The sequence below is a fragment of the Aquarana catesbeiana genome, linkage group LG04 (genome assembly GCF_042186555.1).
Source record: "Aquarana catesbeiana isolate 2022-GZ linkage group LG04, ASM4218655v1, whole genome shotgun sequence".
Taxonomy (NCBI): Eukaryota; Metazoa; Chordata; class Amphibia; order Anura; family Ranidae; genus Aquarana; species Aquarana catesbeiana.
The window spans coordinates 395567254-395585645 of record NC_133327.1 but is presented as its reverse complement, the minus strand read 5'-3'; the positions used below and the strand labels follow the sequence as shown (position 1 = coordinate 395585645).

Below are 18392 nucleotides of genomic sequence, written 5' to 3'. Positions count from 1 at the left end.
AGGATGCCCACCCAGGACCACCAGGGATGCCCACCACTTGGACCACCAGGGATGCTAATCAGTGCCCACAATTGATGCCAATCAGTGCCTATCATTAATGCCTGCCAGTGCCTCCTTATCAGTGCCATCTATCAGTGTACATCAGTGACACCCATCAGTGTTCATCAGTGCAACCTACCTGTGTCCATCAGTGCTGCCTTTCAGTGCCCATGAGTGTCGTCTATCAGTGCCCATCAGTCCCACCTATGAGTGCCCATCAGTGCTGCCTATCAATGCCCATCAGTGCTGCATATCAGTGCCACCTATCAGTGCCCGTCAGTGCCCCCCATCAGGGCCGCATGTTAGTGCCCATCATCAGTGCCCATCAGTGCCACCTCATTGGTGCCACCTCATAACTGCTCATCAGTGCTGCCCTATCAGTGCCTGTCAGTGCAGCCTCATCAGTGCCCATCAGTGAAGGAGAAAACTTACTTATTTACATATCTACAAAGTTTTGTACCAGAAACAAAGAAACACTTTTTAAAAAAAATTTTCAGTCTTTTTTTATTTGTTTCGCAGAAAATAAAAATCCCAGAGGTAATCAAATACCACCAAAAGGAAGCTCTATTTGTGGGAACAAAATGATAAAAATTTTGTTTGGGTACAATGTAGCATGACCGTGCAATTGTCATTTAAAAAGCGACATCGCTGGAAGCGATTGGCTTGGGCAGGAAGGAGGGAAAGTGCCCGGTATTGAAGTGGTTAAGGAGAATACAGAAAATACAGAGAATAAATGGGTGCCTTGGATGCAGCCTTATTTAAAAAAGAAAAAGAACATGACTGGAGATCTTGTTGAAAGTGACCAATTATGTTTCATTTTGTGAAAATGAAGAATAAAATAAGCTTTTCGTACTTGCTGTAAAATCTTTTCTTGATGTCTATTGAGGGACAAACAAAAAATGTAGATGTTAGCCCCTGGGTAAACCTGCTTCTAACCATCATGCCTCAGTTTTGTGAGCAAGCAGTACAAAAAGCCAACACAGCTGTGCAGGAACTGTGTCCTCCAATGGACGTCAAGAAAAAGATGGTATGGTAAGTACAAAATCCTATTTTCTCTATTATCCATTTAGAGACACAGAAATTCTTAATTGACAAAGAATGTTCAAAAGAAAAGGCGTTTAACTTCCTTTTACATTAGCAAAAAACTAGTTAGAGGCAAAGTTATACTGGGGCTGGCATTAAGATTTTTATTTGCCAATGTCCCAGCTTCCTGTAGGGGACAGTAAAAACTGATTTTGAAAATTCTTGTGCCTCTCAATGGAAAATAAAAAGAAAATCTGATTAATCACTCAAGTTCTTCAGTTTTTCTTTTTTATTGGCCTATTCATAAGTCTCTGATCCTGGCTTTTATGTTAGCAGCTGTTTTTAATATAATCACTGGCCATTGAAGTTCACAGTATTTTAAATTGTTACTTGGAAAAGGAGTTTTGTAGTTGGCATAGTGTAAAAAATCTGTTAATTGGGTATTGGAGCTTATTTAGTCTTTTTAGCTATAAAAAGATTTATGGCTTTTGAAATGTGTGTGGTGGTGGTGGTGGTGGTGGTGGTGGGGGGGGGGGGGGGATAGTGTGGTATGTAGTACTTAGCTTGGCTGACTATACATTGTAGTCCCATCCGATTGTTGTGGAGTGCAGATGATATTGGTGTATATCTTAATAAATGTTTATTTTTTAATCTTGTTACATTTATGTAATATAAAAAAAAATGACACTAGTCCCAGCATTCTCTTTTTTTAGAAAAACCTGCAAAAATACATGAAAAGGAACCTGCAGAAACAAAGAAAGGTATTAAAATATATCTACTTTCATTAAAATCAGTTCTTGAGCTCCAGTCAAGTGACCATACTTATCACCATAGTTATGCTTAGAATGGCATCTTGGGAACATTATGTCATCAGCTGCTGCAGAAAGCATGTCCTCAATCTTCCATCACCCAATTATCATTTAATGGAACTGCTTTAACATTCTAATGTTTTTTTCAGCTTACAAGGTGGGGACACAACATCAGAAGGCTGATATGTGTGAGGCAAATGGGTTACCTTACTAAAGGCAAATAGGATGTTCCCTTTGAAAGGGAAGTTTTACAATGAAAGCTCTGATAACATCCATCATCCAACCATATGCAAGCAAAAAAGCTGTTTTATCTATTTTTCTTGCACATGATAGGGTACTCTTTGCAAAGTAAGATTTCACCACATTTATTAAACTCTGGGGAAAATTCCCTTGCACTATGCAACTTCCCTTGCAAAGTGAACAACCTTTTTGCCTTCAGTAAATCAACCCCAAAATGTGTACACACAGTTCTATACATACAAGTTACTGCACTAGTTCCATGATTTTACTCTAGGAGCATGCCTGAACAGATATTTTGTTGGTCTTCTGTTGAGAAAGGAGCATTGACATGTGGAGTGTGCAATCTTTTAGAGAAGTTATAAATACTGCAAATGTTACACATTAAAATTAAATTGAAATTTCAACCAGCAATTTCCTGTAAAAGAAAATGTTTACTTACCTGTGCAATGTGGGGAGAGTCAATTTTTGACTCTGTTGCACAGCTGCAGTGCAGTTGGACTCATTTTCCCCAGAGCTTAGCAAATTTGGTAAAGCTCTGCTGATTTCCATCATCCAATCATGTGCAAGCAAAAATGCTGTTTTTTTTTCCTTGCACCTAATTAGGTATTCTATACAAAGTGAGGCTTTACCACATTCACTAAACTCTGGGGAAAATTGATACAACTGCACTTCCAAAGTGCACAGTCTATTTGTCTTTAGTGAAGCCACCCAGTGTGTCCCCTTTCACATGTTGTGGTTTCTCAAGCTGGCTGCTTCTTCGCTACTTCACTTCACTGTTTTTTCCTCAAGAAAGTGAAGAATGGACTTGCAGCCTGCATTATTTATATACCAGTATATGAGTCACTATAGCATGAACAATATTCATAATCTAATATATATATATATATATATATATATATATATATATATATATATATATATACAGTATATAGGCTGGATATGCTATCTTTAATGATTTTTGTGCCATTTGTTTTGTCATATCGATATACCTATTATTTATTCATAGAAGCTGGGGTAAAGCCACATGAAGGGGACACTGCACCAACTAAGGAGGGTAATTATGTATCTATACATCTTAAACAAATACAGAATGACTTCTGATTAAAACAACAGTATCCTAAAATGACAATATTCTACAAACTTACTTATTGATGCATCTGGGGTCTTAAAATCAAGTTATTAGCATACAGCCATGTTTTAAAGCTGAAATCTGGGCTGAAGACAAATGTACCCTTATGGGTGCTGCTTCACATCAAGGGTTAACTGGTCATTGTATCCAAGGAATGAGAAATAAGGTGAATTACATGCTTCCCCAGCAGTCAGTGCTCTCCTCTGCTGTCCACTACTCCTGTGAGTGGGCACTCATTTTCCTAATGTACAATGCAGGACCACTAGCTCTTAGATATTTGAAAGAAAAAGAATATACACTAACAAAATTGAAACAAGTAAATTATATAGTTAGTCTGGTTAAATAAGAATGCATGCCTGAGTTTAGTCCAGCGGAAAAAAACTTTCATTCTCAGAACCGTAAAGCCACATCACAGCATAATGGTAACATCACATGTGGAAACAGCATATTCATACTGCAGATATACAGCAATGAGGCTCAAATCACAAAAGTGCCTAGGCACAGGATGTACACTGTTGTTTTTCAAAAATATTACAAATGGTCAATGTTCTAGGGTACTAGGGTAAGCACTAGGGATAAGCTTCGAACATCGGCTGTTCGCAAGTTCGCATGGTGACTTGACGGACTTCCCTGTGATGTCACAGGGAATGCCACAGGGAAGTCCCGTCATGTCCCCTGCATCAGAGGGGGGCGGGGTCACCAGGTGGCCCCGCTCCCCATTATTTAAGAACCGTCAGAAGAGGAGACGTGTCACACAGCGGGAGCCTCCCACCATGCCAGCATGGATGCGGAGCGGCCCGGAGAAGAAGATGAAGAAGAGAAGAAGATGAAGAAGAGAAGAAGATGAAGAGAAGAGCCGGATCCTCCCTCCATGCCATGGATGGGGAGCTGCCCGAGGAGAAGAAGGGAAGAAGACGCCATGGAGGAGATGCTGGACGAGAACACCGGAGGAAGAACCAGAAGAACCAGAAGAAGAAGAAGATGAAGGAAGATAGAAGAAAGAAGAAGCATTTAAATAAAGAAATTGTCAAAAACTGTCTCTTGTCATTTTTAACATTCTTGACAGTTTTTTAGTGAAATGATAGGGGTACTTTTGTACCCCCTTACCATTTCACACAAGGGGGGCCGGGATCTGGGGGTCCCCTTGTTAAAGGGGGCTTCCAGATTCCGATAAGCCCTCCTGCCTGCAGACCCCCACAACCACCGGCCAGGGTTGTGGGGATGAGGCCCTTGTCCTCATCAACATGGGGACAAGGTGTTTTGGGGGGCTCCCCCAAAGCACCCTCCCAAAGTTGAGGGCATGTGGCCTGGTACAGTCCAGGAGGGGGGGTGCTCTCTCGTCCCCCCTCTTTTCCTGTGGCCTGCCAGGTTGCGTGCTCGGATAAGGGTCTGGTATGGATATTTGGGGGGACCCTACGCCGTTTTTTTTTTTTATTTTGGCGTGGGGTTCCCCTTAAAATCCATACCAGACCTGAAGGGTCTGGTATGGAATTTAGGGGGACCCCCACGTCATTTTTTTTTTTTTAATTTTGGTTCGGGGTTCCCCTGTGGGGAATTCCTATGCCGTTTTTATCAATGAACTTCTATGTGTATTGTCGGACCGAGTAGTTTTAAATGACTTTTTTTCCTTTGAAATGTCATTTTGCTGTCAGACTGTTCTAAACACGGGAAACATGCGCCCCTTTACAGGCATACTATAGACACCCCCCAGGTACGAAATTTAAAGGGATATTACACTTTTATTGTTTGACTTTAAACATTATTAAAATCACTGCTCCCGAAAAAATGGCCGCTTTTTTTGCATTGATCCATGTCCCCTGGGGCAGGACCCAGGTCCCCAAACACTTTTTATGACAATAGCTTGCATATAAGCCTTTAAAATTAGCACTTTTGATTATTCATGTTCGTGTCCCATAGACTTTAACGGTGTTCGCGTGTTCGAACAAATTTTTTTCCTGTTCGCATGTTTTGGTGCGAACCAAACAGGGGGGTGTTCGGCTCATCCCTAGTAAGCACAATTAACATTTCTAAAGTTTCCCTATAACATAGCAAATGTTAATTTTTTGGGTTCAGATCTATTTTATCCACATGCTTTTGAGGGCTATTGCAGGCATGAGCCTGTGATTTATACTTGAAGAGGTTTTTTTTTCTCCTGACAGAGTTTCTTTATGTGAACACAATTTTGCCTTACTCACTTAGAAGAATTAATTTTTTTTTTTGCTAAACTTTTTACTCATTTAGTAAATAAACTACATTGTGTTGTGACAAAGAGTAATTTTAAAACAGTTTCTATGCGGCTTTTTTGGGTAAAATATTTAAAGGGTAACTCCACTTTCATGGGAAAAAAATAGCAAAAAACCTTATTTTTTTCTTATTGAATGTTATTAAAAATTATCTTTCCTTTTCAATCTGCAGATCTGTAATTTTCTGTAAAATGCAAGTCAGATATCAGGCATCCCCTGCAACAAAAATGTAATTTTTGGTGAGATACTCCCAATAGGAAATCACTTTTAAAGGGATGCAGACTCTGCAATTTTCCTCATTACAGCCCTGCAGGTGCAGTAACTGGTTGATAATTAAGAAACCACTCCCATTAGATTTTACTTACGACAAACACAGACAAACACACAGAAATGTCTTCAAAATAACAAAAGGTAGGACTCTGCAACAAAGTTTGTTAAAACCCTTGCAATGTACATAGATCACCCAGAGAGGAATGTTTTTTATCAACAAAACTTTAAATTAATTTAAATTATCTTTAAATAACATGCATCAAAAAGGTGTTTTGTCCTGTTGGATATTTATAAATAACAGCACAAATTTTGAAAGTAAAAATTATTTTTCAGTGACTCAGTCTTCTTTACAACAGCAAGTTTGCTTGGCATGGGGTAGATTTAATTTAAGAACATTGGCCCAACAAAATAGTAGTGCAACATTTGTACAACATTTGAACTGACTGTCAATGTCTTTTATTTAAAAAAAAAACAGCGATAACACCTGAAAAAGTGATAACACCTGAAAAAGAACTAACAAAAAGTAAGTAATTGTGATGTATCTTGTTTTAGCACACGAGTAAATGTCCTTGAAGGGTCACGTATCCTGACATATAAATATCTCTCTGCCTATGTGTAGAATGTAAACCCTCCAAGAAATTGACTAGATGTTACAGCCTAAAAAGTTTTTTTCCTTAATATTTGGTACTTAATAACATATGGATTTTTTATTTTTATTATATTGAAGTGCTGGTCACCAATATGTAGTTAAAATACTTGCGATACTGTGGGGTTTATTTACTAAAGGCAAATCCACTTTGCACTACAAGTGCACTGCAAGTGCACTTGGAAGTGTAGTCGCTGTAAATCTGAAGGGGACATGCAAGAAAAATAAAAAATAGCATTTTTGCTTGTACATGATTGGATGATATAAATCAGCAGAGCTTCCCCTCATTTTGATCTTCCTCTCAGATCTAAAGCGACTGCACTTCCAAGTGCACTTGTAGTACAAAGTGGATTTGCCTTTAGTAAATCAACCCCATTGTGTAATTATGGTAATCTCCTTATATACTGTGGGGTTGATTTACTAAAACTGGAAAGTGCAAAATCTGGTGCAGTTCTGCATAGAAACCAATCAGCTTCCAGTTTTTTTTTTTTTGTCAAAGCTTAATTGAGCAAGCTGAAGTTAGAAGCTGATTGGCTAACATGCACAGCTTCACCAGATTTTGCATTCTCCGGTTTTAGTAAATGAACCACTGTATGTAGCTATTGAAAGACACAGAAGCAAAACAAAAGACATCCTTATTTCCCAGTTTTCCTATTAAGCTTTTTGGTTCAGCTTTGTGACATCTATCTGTCTTGGGTATTGTCTAATTGTAACATGAATTAAAAGAGAAGTAAGGCCAATTTTTTTTGACTAGACGTCTCTTCGGGACACAGGAGTGCGCTCTTACCTACTTGTGCTAAAGCCCACTGTCAGCTGACATCACACAGCCACTTCAGGCTCTGGAAAGATTCTGACAACAATGTCAGGATTCACCCAGATGCCTGACTAGCTGCTGGCACAGCCTCTCAGTGCACCACTGAGAGCCTAAGTCTGCAACTTACATCCCCCTAGCCAGCCAGACAGTCACAGCTATCTGCTCAGAGTGGACAGAGAACTGATTGATTGATTTTATAAAGAAATCTGAGAATGCAGATTTTTTTTGGTGGGGGGGATGTGGGGGGTGTCAGGAATTCCACACCCCACGGCGACTAACTAACCGCAACGTGCATTCCGTGACCGGGGGATATGAGGAACTAAGGGAATAAGGGGGAACTTATACTGCGCATGTAAGACTGGCTGTGGTACTTTCACAGCCTACACTACCTTTGGCCACCACTAGAGGGAGACTCCACTCCAATCCAGCTAGCTGACCACACACAGGCAGATACAAAACTTACATACAATCTGGTGTGCTCTAAGGGTTGGGGAGCAGTCTAGCAATTACTATACACTTCTAGGGTTCCTCCAGCTATCCTGAAAGCTTGAACCCCTGTGTTAATCACTCTTCCCACTGTCCCCACATCCACACACCAGACACACAATAAACGATAGCCTGCCGCCACCCAACAGTTTGTCCATAGACTGGTCTGCTGAGACACCACACACACAGATCTCCGTCTGCCAGATCTGTTAGCTTACAATCTGCATGCAATCTGCCAACACACAGTGCAATTGCATACCAATTGGAACGTAACTTAGACCGAGTACTTAGGCACTAAAATACACCAACCTCTCCAGAGATATGAGTCCTAGCTTAGTACACAGAAGTCACTTATTAATTTTATCATTTAATATCCCGAAAGTAGGCAGTGCATATAAGATATACAAAGAAAAAGGATTTACCAAAAAAGATACAAAAAATGCAGAAAGACACACAAATTGGCAATTTGCTATGAAAATAAAAAGGGATAAAAACGAAATAAACTTTACCCAAGTCTATCTTTTAGTAGAAGCATACTGGAACATGTGGGAACTCCCCAGTTTCGAACTGGCTTCGTGGAAGAACAATGTCCATATCTCAGGCTACCCAATTTATTGAAATATGGATGTGGGCTGGACTTTAGCCCTTGGCCAATCAACCCTGGGAGGTGTTCCTGTCTCAGCCCACAGAACGTTTGTGTTCTGAAATGACCACAGTCAAATTGGCCCAGAATGGCGCTGATTGCTGGGTCATGGATAGGATTTCCGATACCAGCGCATCATGCCGATCGCAACAGTCCCAATCACTGCCTGCCTGCTACAATTAGGCGCCATATAACGGTTTTGTGTGGTTCTCTAGGATTCCACACCTGCTAAACATACAGAGTTACATGTACACGTAACCCATCGGGTGTACGATCAAAAGGAATTATTTTCATCTCTCTGACGTTAATATTTTAGCTTTTATGAGAGATAAACTAGGTTCCTTAGATCTGTTAGTATTAATCAAAGTTTACAGACTGTCCAGAGCCTTGGGAATGCCCCCTGTGGATCAATGTAGCCAAAATGACTAGCAGTTTTCTTTGAGGCCTCAGGATGGTGGCAATCTGTTTACTCTAATGGAAACTTTTATTGGCATCTAGGGGTCACTTCGATTCTAGAAAAAACTATCTCTGTCCTTTTCAAATGCTAATGAAAGAACATATGTTCACGACTGACATTGAATACTATATTTTTAATAACCCAGAATTAAACTACATCTACAATTTCACTACTTCTACAGATCACAGCACATCTTGTTAGGGTACAACTATCCTACGCTTACATTTTCGTCACAGGGGCGTGCTTTCTAAAAGTCTTTTAAGTGTCATTCAGCTCCAGTTTGTGGATGTTAAACAGAGATCTTAATGTAGTGGCGGCTGTCATGTTAAATATGCTTTCATTAAGTTTTATCTCTACTAGAAACTTGTTGAAAGCCTACTGAAGAATGCTAACCTTTAAGGTTACCTTCATTTACCATCACGCTCTTTAAAAACTCTGCAAATGCTTTCTAAATATGGTCACATGCACACTATTTTTATACAAGCTGATACCTGCATTTAAAAAGCCTTAACCTCTTCCAGCCTGCAATCCAATCCAGGTCTACATTAATAATTGTAAACTAATCAGACCTCTTCCTGATCTTGCTATCTCAGCTATGACTTAGTGATCACATGAAGGCCTAAGGCTTCACTTGCATATGAAACTTCTGTCTGTATAAGATGCTGCAGATGCCACAGGAGCCTGAAAGTTTCAGTGTGCTTGTATTTAGCACTGTAAGGACTCATTCACTTGGACATGTATAGCATGACTGAAGGATTTCTTATAGTGCCTGGAGCTGTGCACAGGCAGCTTTTGCAAGTACACGCAGAAGCATTGGCTGTATGGAAACAGCCACACATCCTAATTTGATAAGCGTACAGGAGCAGGTGCGCACTGGACAGCATCAAACGCATAAGGAAATGCCTCATTTATGCTATACAAGTCCAAGTGCCCGTGTCAATGAGGCCAAACTGTCAAACCATTACAGTATAAAACAAATGAAAATTGAGACAGTATTGTTGATATTGTAATTGTCATACAATTACAGTAATAACAAAAAAAAAGAAAAATAGAAAAACTAGATTGACTTTTCTGTACTACAATACAGTACTTCAATGCTACTTATTATTATTGTAACTCAGATTAAGGTAAATATTTGAGTGAACGTGCAGTGCTTGGTGGATAGCATTACCAACTGACTGATTTCACTTTTTGCCCAAAATTGTTCTAGGTATAATAATGATATTTTATTTTTTAGAGACACCAGTAGAAAAACTTGAAAAACTAACAAAGGAAAAGCTTGGAAAAGAAAAAAAGGAGCAAATAAAAAGTAAGACTACAAATACCCTAGCTAAAGTGTCTGTCTCATAAATGTAGCAGAACGCTATTTAAAATAACTGAAACTGTTATTACTACACATAACATTAGTTCAATTGAATTTATCATTAAAACATTTGTATTGCTTTTCCTAGCAGCTCCAGTGAAACAAGAACAAGTCGTTCTTAATCAAACAAAAGGTAATTAGCAGTAATTATTTCTCTTAGTTTTGTGCATATATGCGATCTAAAACTTGTCAAAATGTAGTAATATTATTTATTGTACCTTATTTTTCTTATTTCTAATTCTAACTGGTGTGGAGAGGCGACCCCAGGTCATGGTGTGTATTAGCACCTTCAGCCTGGTTTTTACAAAGACAGGCATGATGATTGCACACCCGTGGGCTGGGTTTATATTCCCCTCAGGAAGAGAGCACAGGGCTCACACTTGGGAACAGCTCCACCCTACAGGCGGATGGCCTGGTATAGGAGGTGGGAGGGCTTTCAGGTGGAGACGGCTCCACGATAGAGAGACAAGTGGTCTCTAAGAGTCTGATTGTGTATGTCTGCAGGAGGCAGATGTGGCCCGCGACCAAGCAGCACGCAGCTGTGCAAGTTAGCTCCAGGAGGGAGTTTGACTAAGTAAGAGTGAGTGAGGCGGGAGGCTGAAGTTTTTCTGTTATAAAATGATGGCGGAACCCCCTGCGAGGGAAGACTTTCTGTGAAGTTTGTTTTGTTTAAATAAAATTAGGCTGCAACACCCTTAAAACATACAGTCTGGACTGACCGGTGTTCCTGAAAACGTATACACCACTTGTCTTCCTGCTATACAGCAGACTGCCTGAAGACAAGTCCTTATCAGTCCTCATATTACATTGCAGTAACTCATCATGTACACTGCATCTCAACAAGTCCTTCTTAGAAGTGTATCTCTCCACCGGACTTGCCATCACTTCACCAGCATAAAAGGAATAGTCTTACCAATCCAGGTGACAGGTATCTGAACCTTCAATTGAGGGCGTCGTCCCTCATTGGTGCTCTCACAGGCCAATACCCCCACCTGGTTGCAGGGCAACATTTCAGGCCAAACAGGTTTCCTGTTGCCAATAATAACGGTAGGCACTTTGCCACAAACATTTTCACCGGTTGCTATGTAAGACGCCATTCTCCCTGTAGAGATTTTCCTGGCACCTTTCCCCATGTGATCACAGGATGAAGCAACAGATTTTTGGGCATCCCAGGCCTCTTTGTGGGAACAGTGAGCCACCTCTTCATAGCGGCCCCATCATCCAGATGACTTTTCTCGGGCATCCCAGCCCTTTTTGTGGAAACAGTGAGCTACCTCCTCATAGTGGCCCCACCATCCAGATGACTTTTCTCAGGCATTCCAGCCTTCTATGTGGAAACAGGGAGCTACCTCCTCATAGCAGCCCCACCATCCAGACGACTTTTCTCGGGCATCTCAGCCCTCTTTTTGGGAACTGTGAGCTATCTCCTCATAGCAGCCCCACCATCCAGATGACACTTTGTCTCTGGTTACCATGGGAGACCACACTCTCCCTGCAGAACTTTTTCCCTTTGAATGGCCCATCTCCACAGCCAGAGACACACAGTTCCTTTTGAAAAACATGTTTTTGGTGTACTTTCTCCTTAAGGCTGAGACACAGCACATGTCAATTTTCTTCACACAGCAACAGAAATACTTAGTCTCTTGACACTCACGGTTTCCAGCATGTGAGGCTCTGGACCAGCGCCATCCGTGCCCAACGCCAATTTCTCCACTAACTGTAACGATCTGGGGTGATTATGCTCAAGTGGTGTATGCATTTTCAGGAACACCGGTCAGTCTAGACTGTATTTTTTAAGGGCGTGGCAGCCCAATTTTATTTAAACAAAACAAACTTCACAGAAAGTCTTCCCTCACAGGGGGTTCCACCATCATTGTATAACAGAAAATCTTCAGCCTCCCGACTCACTCAATCTTACTTAGTCAAACTCCCTCCTGGAGATTACTTGCTCAGCTGTGTGCTGCTTGGTCATGGGCTCCATCTGCCTCCTGCAGACATACATGCTCAGACTCCTAGAGACCGCCTGTCTCTCTTTCGTGGAGTCGTCTCCACCTGAAATCCCTCCAGACTCCTACACCAGGCCACCTGCCTGTAGGGTGGAGCTGTTCCTAAGTGTGAGCCCTGAGCTCTCTTCTTGAGGGGAATATAAACCCAGCCCACAGGTGTGCAATCATCATGCCTGTCTTTGCAAAAACCAGGCTGAAGGTGCTAATACACACCGTGACCTGGGGTCGCCTCTCCAGACTGGTTATTTGGGCAATTTCCCTTCTTTCATTTTGCAAGGTGTTATCCACAGACCTTTAAAAACATGATATGTTAACTTTTGACAAATTCATTTAGCAATTAGAGTTGGGCAAACAGTTCGAGCCGAGCAAAAGTTCAGCCCGAATATTACCTATTCACCCATTTGGTTCAAAGTGCATTCTAAGGTTCTATTGGATAAAGCCAGTGGTCTGTTGCAAGGCTTTGCCAATTAGCACTGTCAGAGCCCTGATTGGACAATGTGATGATTCTCTAATCATGGCTCAGTGCTCATAGTCCCACCCCACACTATAAAAGGTTCCTTCCAATAGAAAGCTTTTGCCTTGTGTTGGAGTGGTGATAGAGAGAGCAGGGCTCAGTTTGCTACTAGTGAGTTAGTGTGTCCACTTATTGTGACTCTGAGTGTAGAATGTTAGTTTAGTGTTAGTATAGTGTGTGAGTATAGTGCAGTGTTTAACACAGCATCACATAACATTTGACTCTGAATGTAGAGTGTTATGCCCTGTACACACGATAGGATTTTCCGATGGAAAATGTGTGATAGGACCTTGTTGTCGGAAATTCCAACCGTGTGTAGGCTCCATCACACATTTTTCATAGGAATTTCCGACACACAAAGTTTGAGAGCTTGCTATAAAATTTTCCGACAACAAAATCCGTTGTCGGAAATTCCGATCGTGTGTACACAAATTCGACACACAAAGTGCCACGCATGCTCAGAATAAATTAAGAGACGAAAGCTATTGGCTACTGCCCCATTCATAGTCCCGACGTACGCGTTTTAAGTCACCGCGTTCAGAACGATCCGATTTTCCGACAACTTTGTGTGACCGTGTGTATGCAAGACAAGTTTGAGCTAACATCCGTCGGAAAAAATCCTAGGATTTTGTTGTCGGAATGTCCGATCAATGTCCGACCGTGTGTACAGGGCATAAGTGTAGAGTCAGTATAGTGTAGTGGCAGTGTAGTGTGTTAGTGTAGTGCAGTGTTTAAAGTGAGATTCTGGCCTAAAAAAAAATAAAAGTCAGCAGCTACAAACACTGTAGCTGCTGACTTTAAGTACTTACCTGTCCTGGGTGCCCGCGATGTCGGCCACCCGAGGCCGACCCGTCCCTCGGCTCTTGGGTCCTGGCACCACCATCCTAGGTAAGGGAAACAGGCAGTGGAGCCTTGCGGCTTCACTGCCAGTTTCCTACTGCGCATGCACGAGCGGCGGGGCGCTCTGTGAATGGCCCCGTAGTGTTCTGGGAACACACACAGTTCCCAGAAGACAACGGGGCCACTCACCGAGGAGCAGAAGACGCCGCAGAAAAGGAGGAGGCAGATTAGGAAGACTGCCTAGCAACAAGGGTTTAGGTAAGTTTAGTTGATTTTTGGTGTATTTTTTTTTCAGGGTGGCCCTCCACTTTAACACAGCATTACATAAATATTAGTGCTGTATACAGTGCTGTACACCCCCTTTTTTTTTCTTTGGTTGCTGCGTTTTTTTGTTTTTGAGGTTCTTTGGGGTTTTTTTGTCCCCTGTCTGCCCCTTCTTTTTAAATTGTCAGCTGCTGTTTTTTTGACCGCAACGCTGGTGTTCGCCCTTTATTTTTTTATAGTTTTTACATTTCTGTTAGCATCAGTACTCAATTTAAAGTGCACCAAACACCACTTTTCATTCAATAAAGTGCAGCCAATCACATATTTCCCAGTTTCTATTCATTTCTGGGAGGTCAACAAGGACAGACAGATGTTCCCATGCCACTATGAGGGGGCCAGCAGTGTCTGTGTCCACAGGTAAAGGTGGACATGGTCAGGCAGGGCATGTTTGTCTCTGTTTAGTGATGTTGCCCGTGATATCGAGGCACGGCATGCAGAAGTGGTGGTGGACTGGCTTATTCAACCACCCTCATTCTCTATGACCCAAGATGACACTAGTGTCAGAGTGGCTTATTCTGCTTCCTTGTCCACAGCTACTCCTGCTGTAGCCCCAGCATCATGCATGGAGGAGTCAGCTTCAGTGATGATGAGGATGGAGGGAATGATGATGATGAGTTCACTGACATAACTTGGGTGCCGGATAGAGCAGTGGAGGAAAGTGAGGGGGAGAAACAACCCCAAACTAGGCAGGATGTCCTCCAGAGGCAGCCATCATGGAAGAGTAGAGAGCACTCACCCTATTCCATCAGATTGTTGAGCTGTTATCTCCCACAGCACAGCTGTGTGGGCCTTTTTAACCCTTTCATGACTAAACCTATTTTTAGCATTTGGTGTTTACAAGTTAAAATCCGTGTTTTTTGCTATCAAATTACTTAGAACCCCCAAACATTATATTTTTTTTAGCAAAGAATCTAGAGAATAAAATGGGGATTGTTGCAATATTTTATGTCACACGGTATTTATGCAGCTGTGTTTTAAACGCAACTTTTTGGGGAAAGGGACACTTCATAAATTAAAAAAAAACGAAACAGTAAAGTTAGCCCAATTTTTTTGTATAATGTGAAAGATGATGTTACACCGAGTAAATAGATACCAAACATGTCACGCTTTATAATTGCACGCACACGTGAAACGGCGACAAACTATGGTACCTAAAAACCTCCATAGGCGACGCTATAATTTTTTTTTATGATTACCAGGTTAGCGTTACAAAGGAGGTCTAGTGCTAGAATTATTGCTCTCGCTCTGACAATCGCGGCGATACCTCACATGTGTGATTTTAACACCGTTTACATATGGAGGCCGTACGCGGTTTCTTTGCTGCGTGAGCTCGCGGGGACGGGGGCTCTTTAAAAAATATTTTTTTTCTTATTTATTTTATTTATTTTTATATTAATAAATTGTGTTTAAAAAAAAAAATTGATCACTTTTATTGCTGTCACAAGGAATGTAAACATCCCTTGTGACAGTAATAGGGGGTGACAGGTACTCTTTATGGAGGGATCGGGGGTCTAAAAGACCCCCGATCCCTCCTTTGCACTTCAAAGTACTCAGATCGCCATTTTCAGTAATTCTGCATACTGTATATTTTTTTAAAACCGGCGCCATTGGCAGCCGTTTAAATGGGAAGTGACGTCATGAGGTCGCTTCCGTGTTTACATTCAGGAGACTGGAACAAAGCCATTTCCGGCTTTGTTCCAGTCTATGGCTAGCCCCCGGAGGCGGCAGATTGTTGATCGGGTCTCCCGGTGGATCGGGAGGCCCGTTGAAAGTGGCGGGAGGGGGGACGTCCCCTCCTGCTCCCCCGGTATAACAGCAAATCAGCTTTTAGCCGCATCGGTTGTTATCCCTGGAAAGTCAATCGCCGGCTCTAAAAAGCGGTACCGGGATGATGCCTGCAGATGCGGGCATCATCCCGGTATAACCCCTGAAAGCCAAGGCCGCACATCTGTGTACGGTCAGCGGGAAGGGGTTAAGCACATGTGCAGCCAATCGCACTGTTGCAATTTGCAATCTCTGCTGCAAGCAGATCAATCATGGCAAAAACACCAGCTATTTGGGTACCACATGCTTGACAAGGCATTTAACCTCCTTGGCGGTTTTCCCGAGTGTGGCTCGGGGTTAAAATTCAGGACCATTAGCGGTAACCCCGAGCCACACTCGGGATTACATCGCAGGATCCTGGTGCCTCCTTACTTACCTTGTCCCCGGGATCCTGCGATGTCCCCCGCAGTGTCCGAGGGCTTCGTCCTCCTCCGAAGCCTCTCCGTGCCAGGCTCCGTTCCCTGCGAGCGTCACGACGCACGGGGGCGGAGCCTGGCGGCAAATTTAAAAAAAAGTCAAAATCATAACACATACAGTACTGTAATCTTACAGATTACAGTACTGTATGAAATGATTTCACATCCCTTTTGTCCCCAGTGCTTTGGCCCATGCCCTGCATGCAGTTTTATGTGATATACACTGTTCTTTCTGCCTGGAAACTGGAGATTGTCCATAGCAACCAAAAAGTGTCCCTTTACATCAAAAGTGGCTTTAGACCAGCTAGAAAACAGCGATAGTAAATTAGAACACTTGCAGAATTGAGCGATAGTGAATTGTGGGGAAATTTATTTTATTACTATTTATTTTTATTTTTTTTAATTATTTATTTTTATTTATTATATTATAATTTATGTTTTTGTGTTTCAAACTTCATCATACCCGGGATATCTACTAGACTCTGGTTTGGACAGATTTAAGTGTGTTATTGTTAAGATTTACAGACCTACAATATAAAACGCCAAATTTCCATGCAAAATAATTGTACCGCTTTCAGCACCTAAAATCCAAAATAATCATACCGCCAGGGAGGTTAACCTCCCACCACTCAGCCTGTTGGCAAGAGCACCTGAAAGCCACATACAAGGGACATATTTCCTCTCTCTCCTCACTTTTCATATATCCCTGCCACTTTATATCTCATGACCTCTCAGCAGCCTTTACTGACAGGGATGATGGTATAGCAAAGGGTGTCACAGGTCCTTGCAACACATCTGCCAGCAGAACAACACCAGATGTAGAGTATAGCAGGCAAATTTCTCTGCCCCAGCTGCTGCATCAAAAAAAAAAAAAAACACTCCCTGCCAATCACATGCCCCACATCTAAATTTCAGCCTGTCCAAATAAAGAAAGCTTGCAGACTTCTATTTTAAAATCCTGGGGATAAACTCACAAAAAAAAGGTTTTTAAATTTCTTCTAAATACAAATAGCAGAAACTGGATTTCATTGTTTCCATGTCCTGCACCTCACTATTAGCCAGTAAGGATGCCCATCCCCATGGTAGACTGCTATTGATGCAAAATAAATTTAAGGGAGTTACTTCAACCTATCAGCCTTGAAATCTGGTGCAGGCTTGCATATTGTATATTTCCAGGATTCCCAAAACTAAAGCTAGCGCATGGTCAGGCATGTACCAGTTGCCCATCGTAAGATTTATTATGGTTATTTGTTCCCAGGAAACTGCTCAATTTTTAACTTTCAGACTGAAATGTGTGTATAGCAGACAGCCCTTTGTGTAGCCATTCTAGCAATATGATTATGTCAGATTTTTGCATCTCATAGCGGTATATTGTTTTGCATAGAAATTTGGCATTTTATATTGTAGGCCTGTAATTCTTCATAATAACACACTTAAATCTGTCCAAACAAGAGTCTAGTAGACATCCTGGGTATGATAAAGTTTGAAACACAAAATCATAAATTATAATATAATAAATAACTATAAATAATTATAAAAAATAATAATATATTAATAATAAAATGAATTTTCCCAGGATTCACTATCGCTCATTTCTGGAAGTGTTCTAATTTACTATCGCTGTTTTCTAGCTGGTCTAAAATCACTTTTGATGTTGCCATGGACACTTTTTGGTTGCCATGGACAATCTCATGTTTCCAGGCAGAAAGAACAGTATATATAATATAAAACGGCATGCAGGGCATTGGACAAAGCACTAGGGACAAAAGGGATGTGAAATGATTTCATACAGTAATGTAATCTGTAAGAGTACAGTGTACTGTATGTGTTATGAATTTTGTAATTTTTAAATTTGCCACCAGGCTCCGCCCCCATTCGTCATGACACTCACAGGGAACGGAGCCTGGCACACAGAGGCATCGGGTGGAGGACACAGTGGGGGGGACATCGCAGGATCCTGGGGACAAGGTAAGTAACCTGGACCAGGATCCTGAGATGCAGTCCAGGGTGTGGATCCTGGGGATAAACTCACAGATAAAAAAAATACTGTTTTTATATTTCTTATAAATACAAGTAGCAGAAGCTGAAAAAGAACCAGCAGAAACAAAGACAGCTAAGCACATTAATGTGTTTTAGCTAGTACAAGGAGATAGAGTCTAGGTAGTTGTAATAACTTTCATTTTATCCACATGTAAATTAACTCAACTTTTGCTATTCTCTAGTGATTGAAAAGTGGCATATTCTCACTACAGAGGCAATTCTTTATTATATCTAGTTCTAAGAGGTCTAAGAGGTCTACTCTTGCA

General features: G+C 41.4%; 1 protein-coding gene across 1 annotated transcript in view; it reads left to right on the top strand.

The window, feature by feature from the left end:
• The window catches only part of LOC141141258 (uncharacterized), a 191424-nt gene that overhangs the window by 36556 nt on the left and 136476 nt on the right, over nucleotides 1-18392 (top strand). The window contains exons 26-30 of the mRNA XM_073628938.1: nucleotides 1776-1823; nucleotides 3118-3165; nucleotides 6229-6276; nucleotides 10037-10108; nucleotides 10251-10295. Of these exons, the coding sequence (XP_073485039.1) occupies nucleotides 1776-1823; nucleotides 3118-3165; nucleotides 6229-6276; nucleotides 10037-10108; nucleotides 10251-10295 (261 nt within the window). The remainder of the gene's footprint in view (nucleotides 1-1775; nucleotides 1824-3117; nucleotides 3166-6228; nucleotides 6277-10036; nucleotides 10109-10250; nucleotides 10296-18392) is intronic.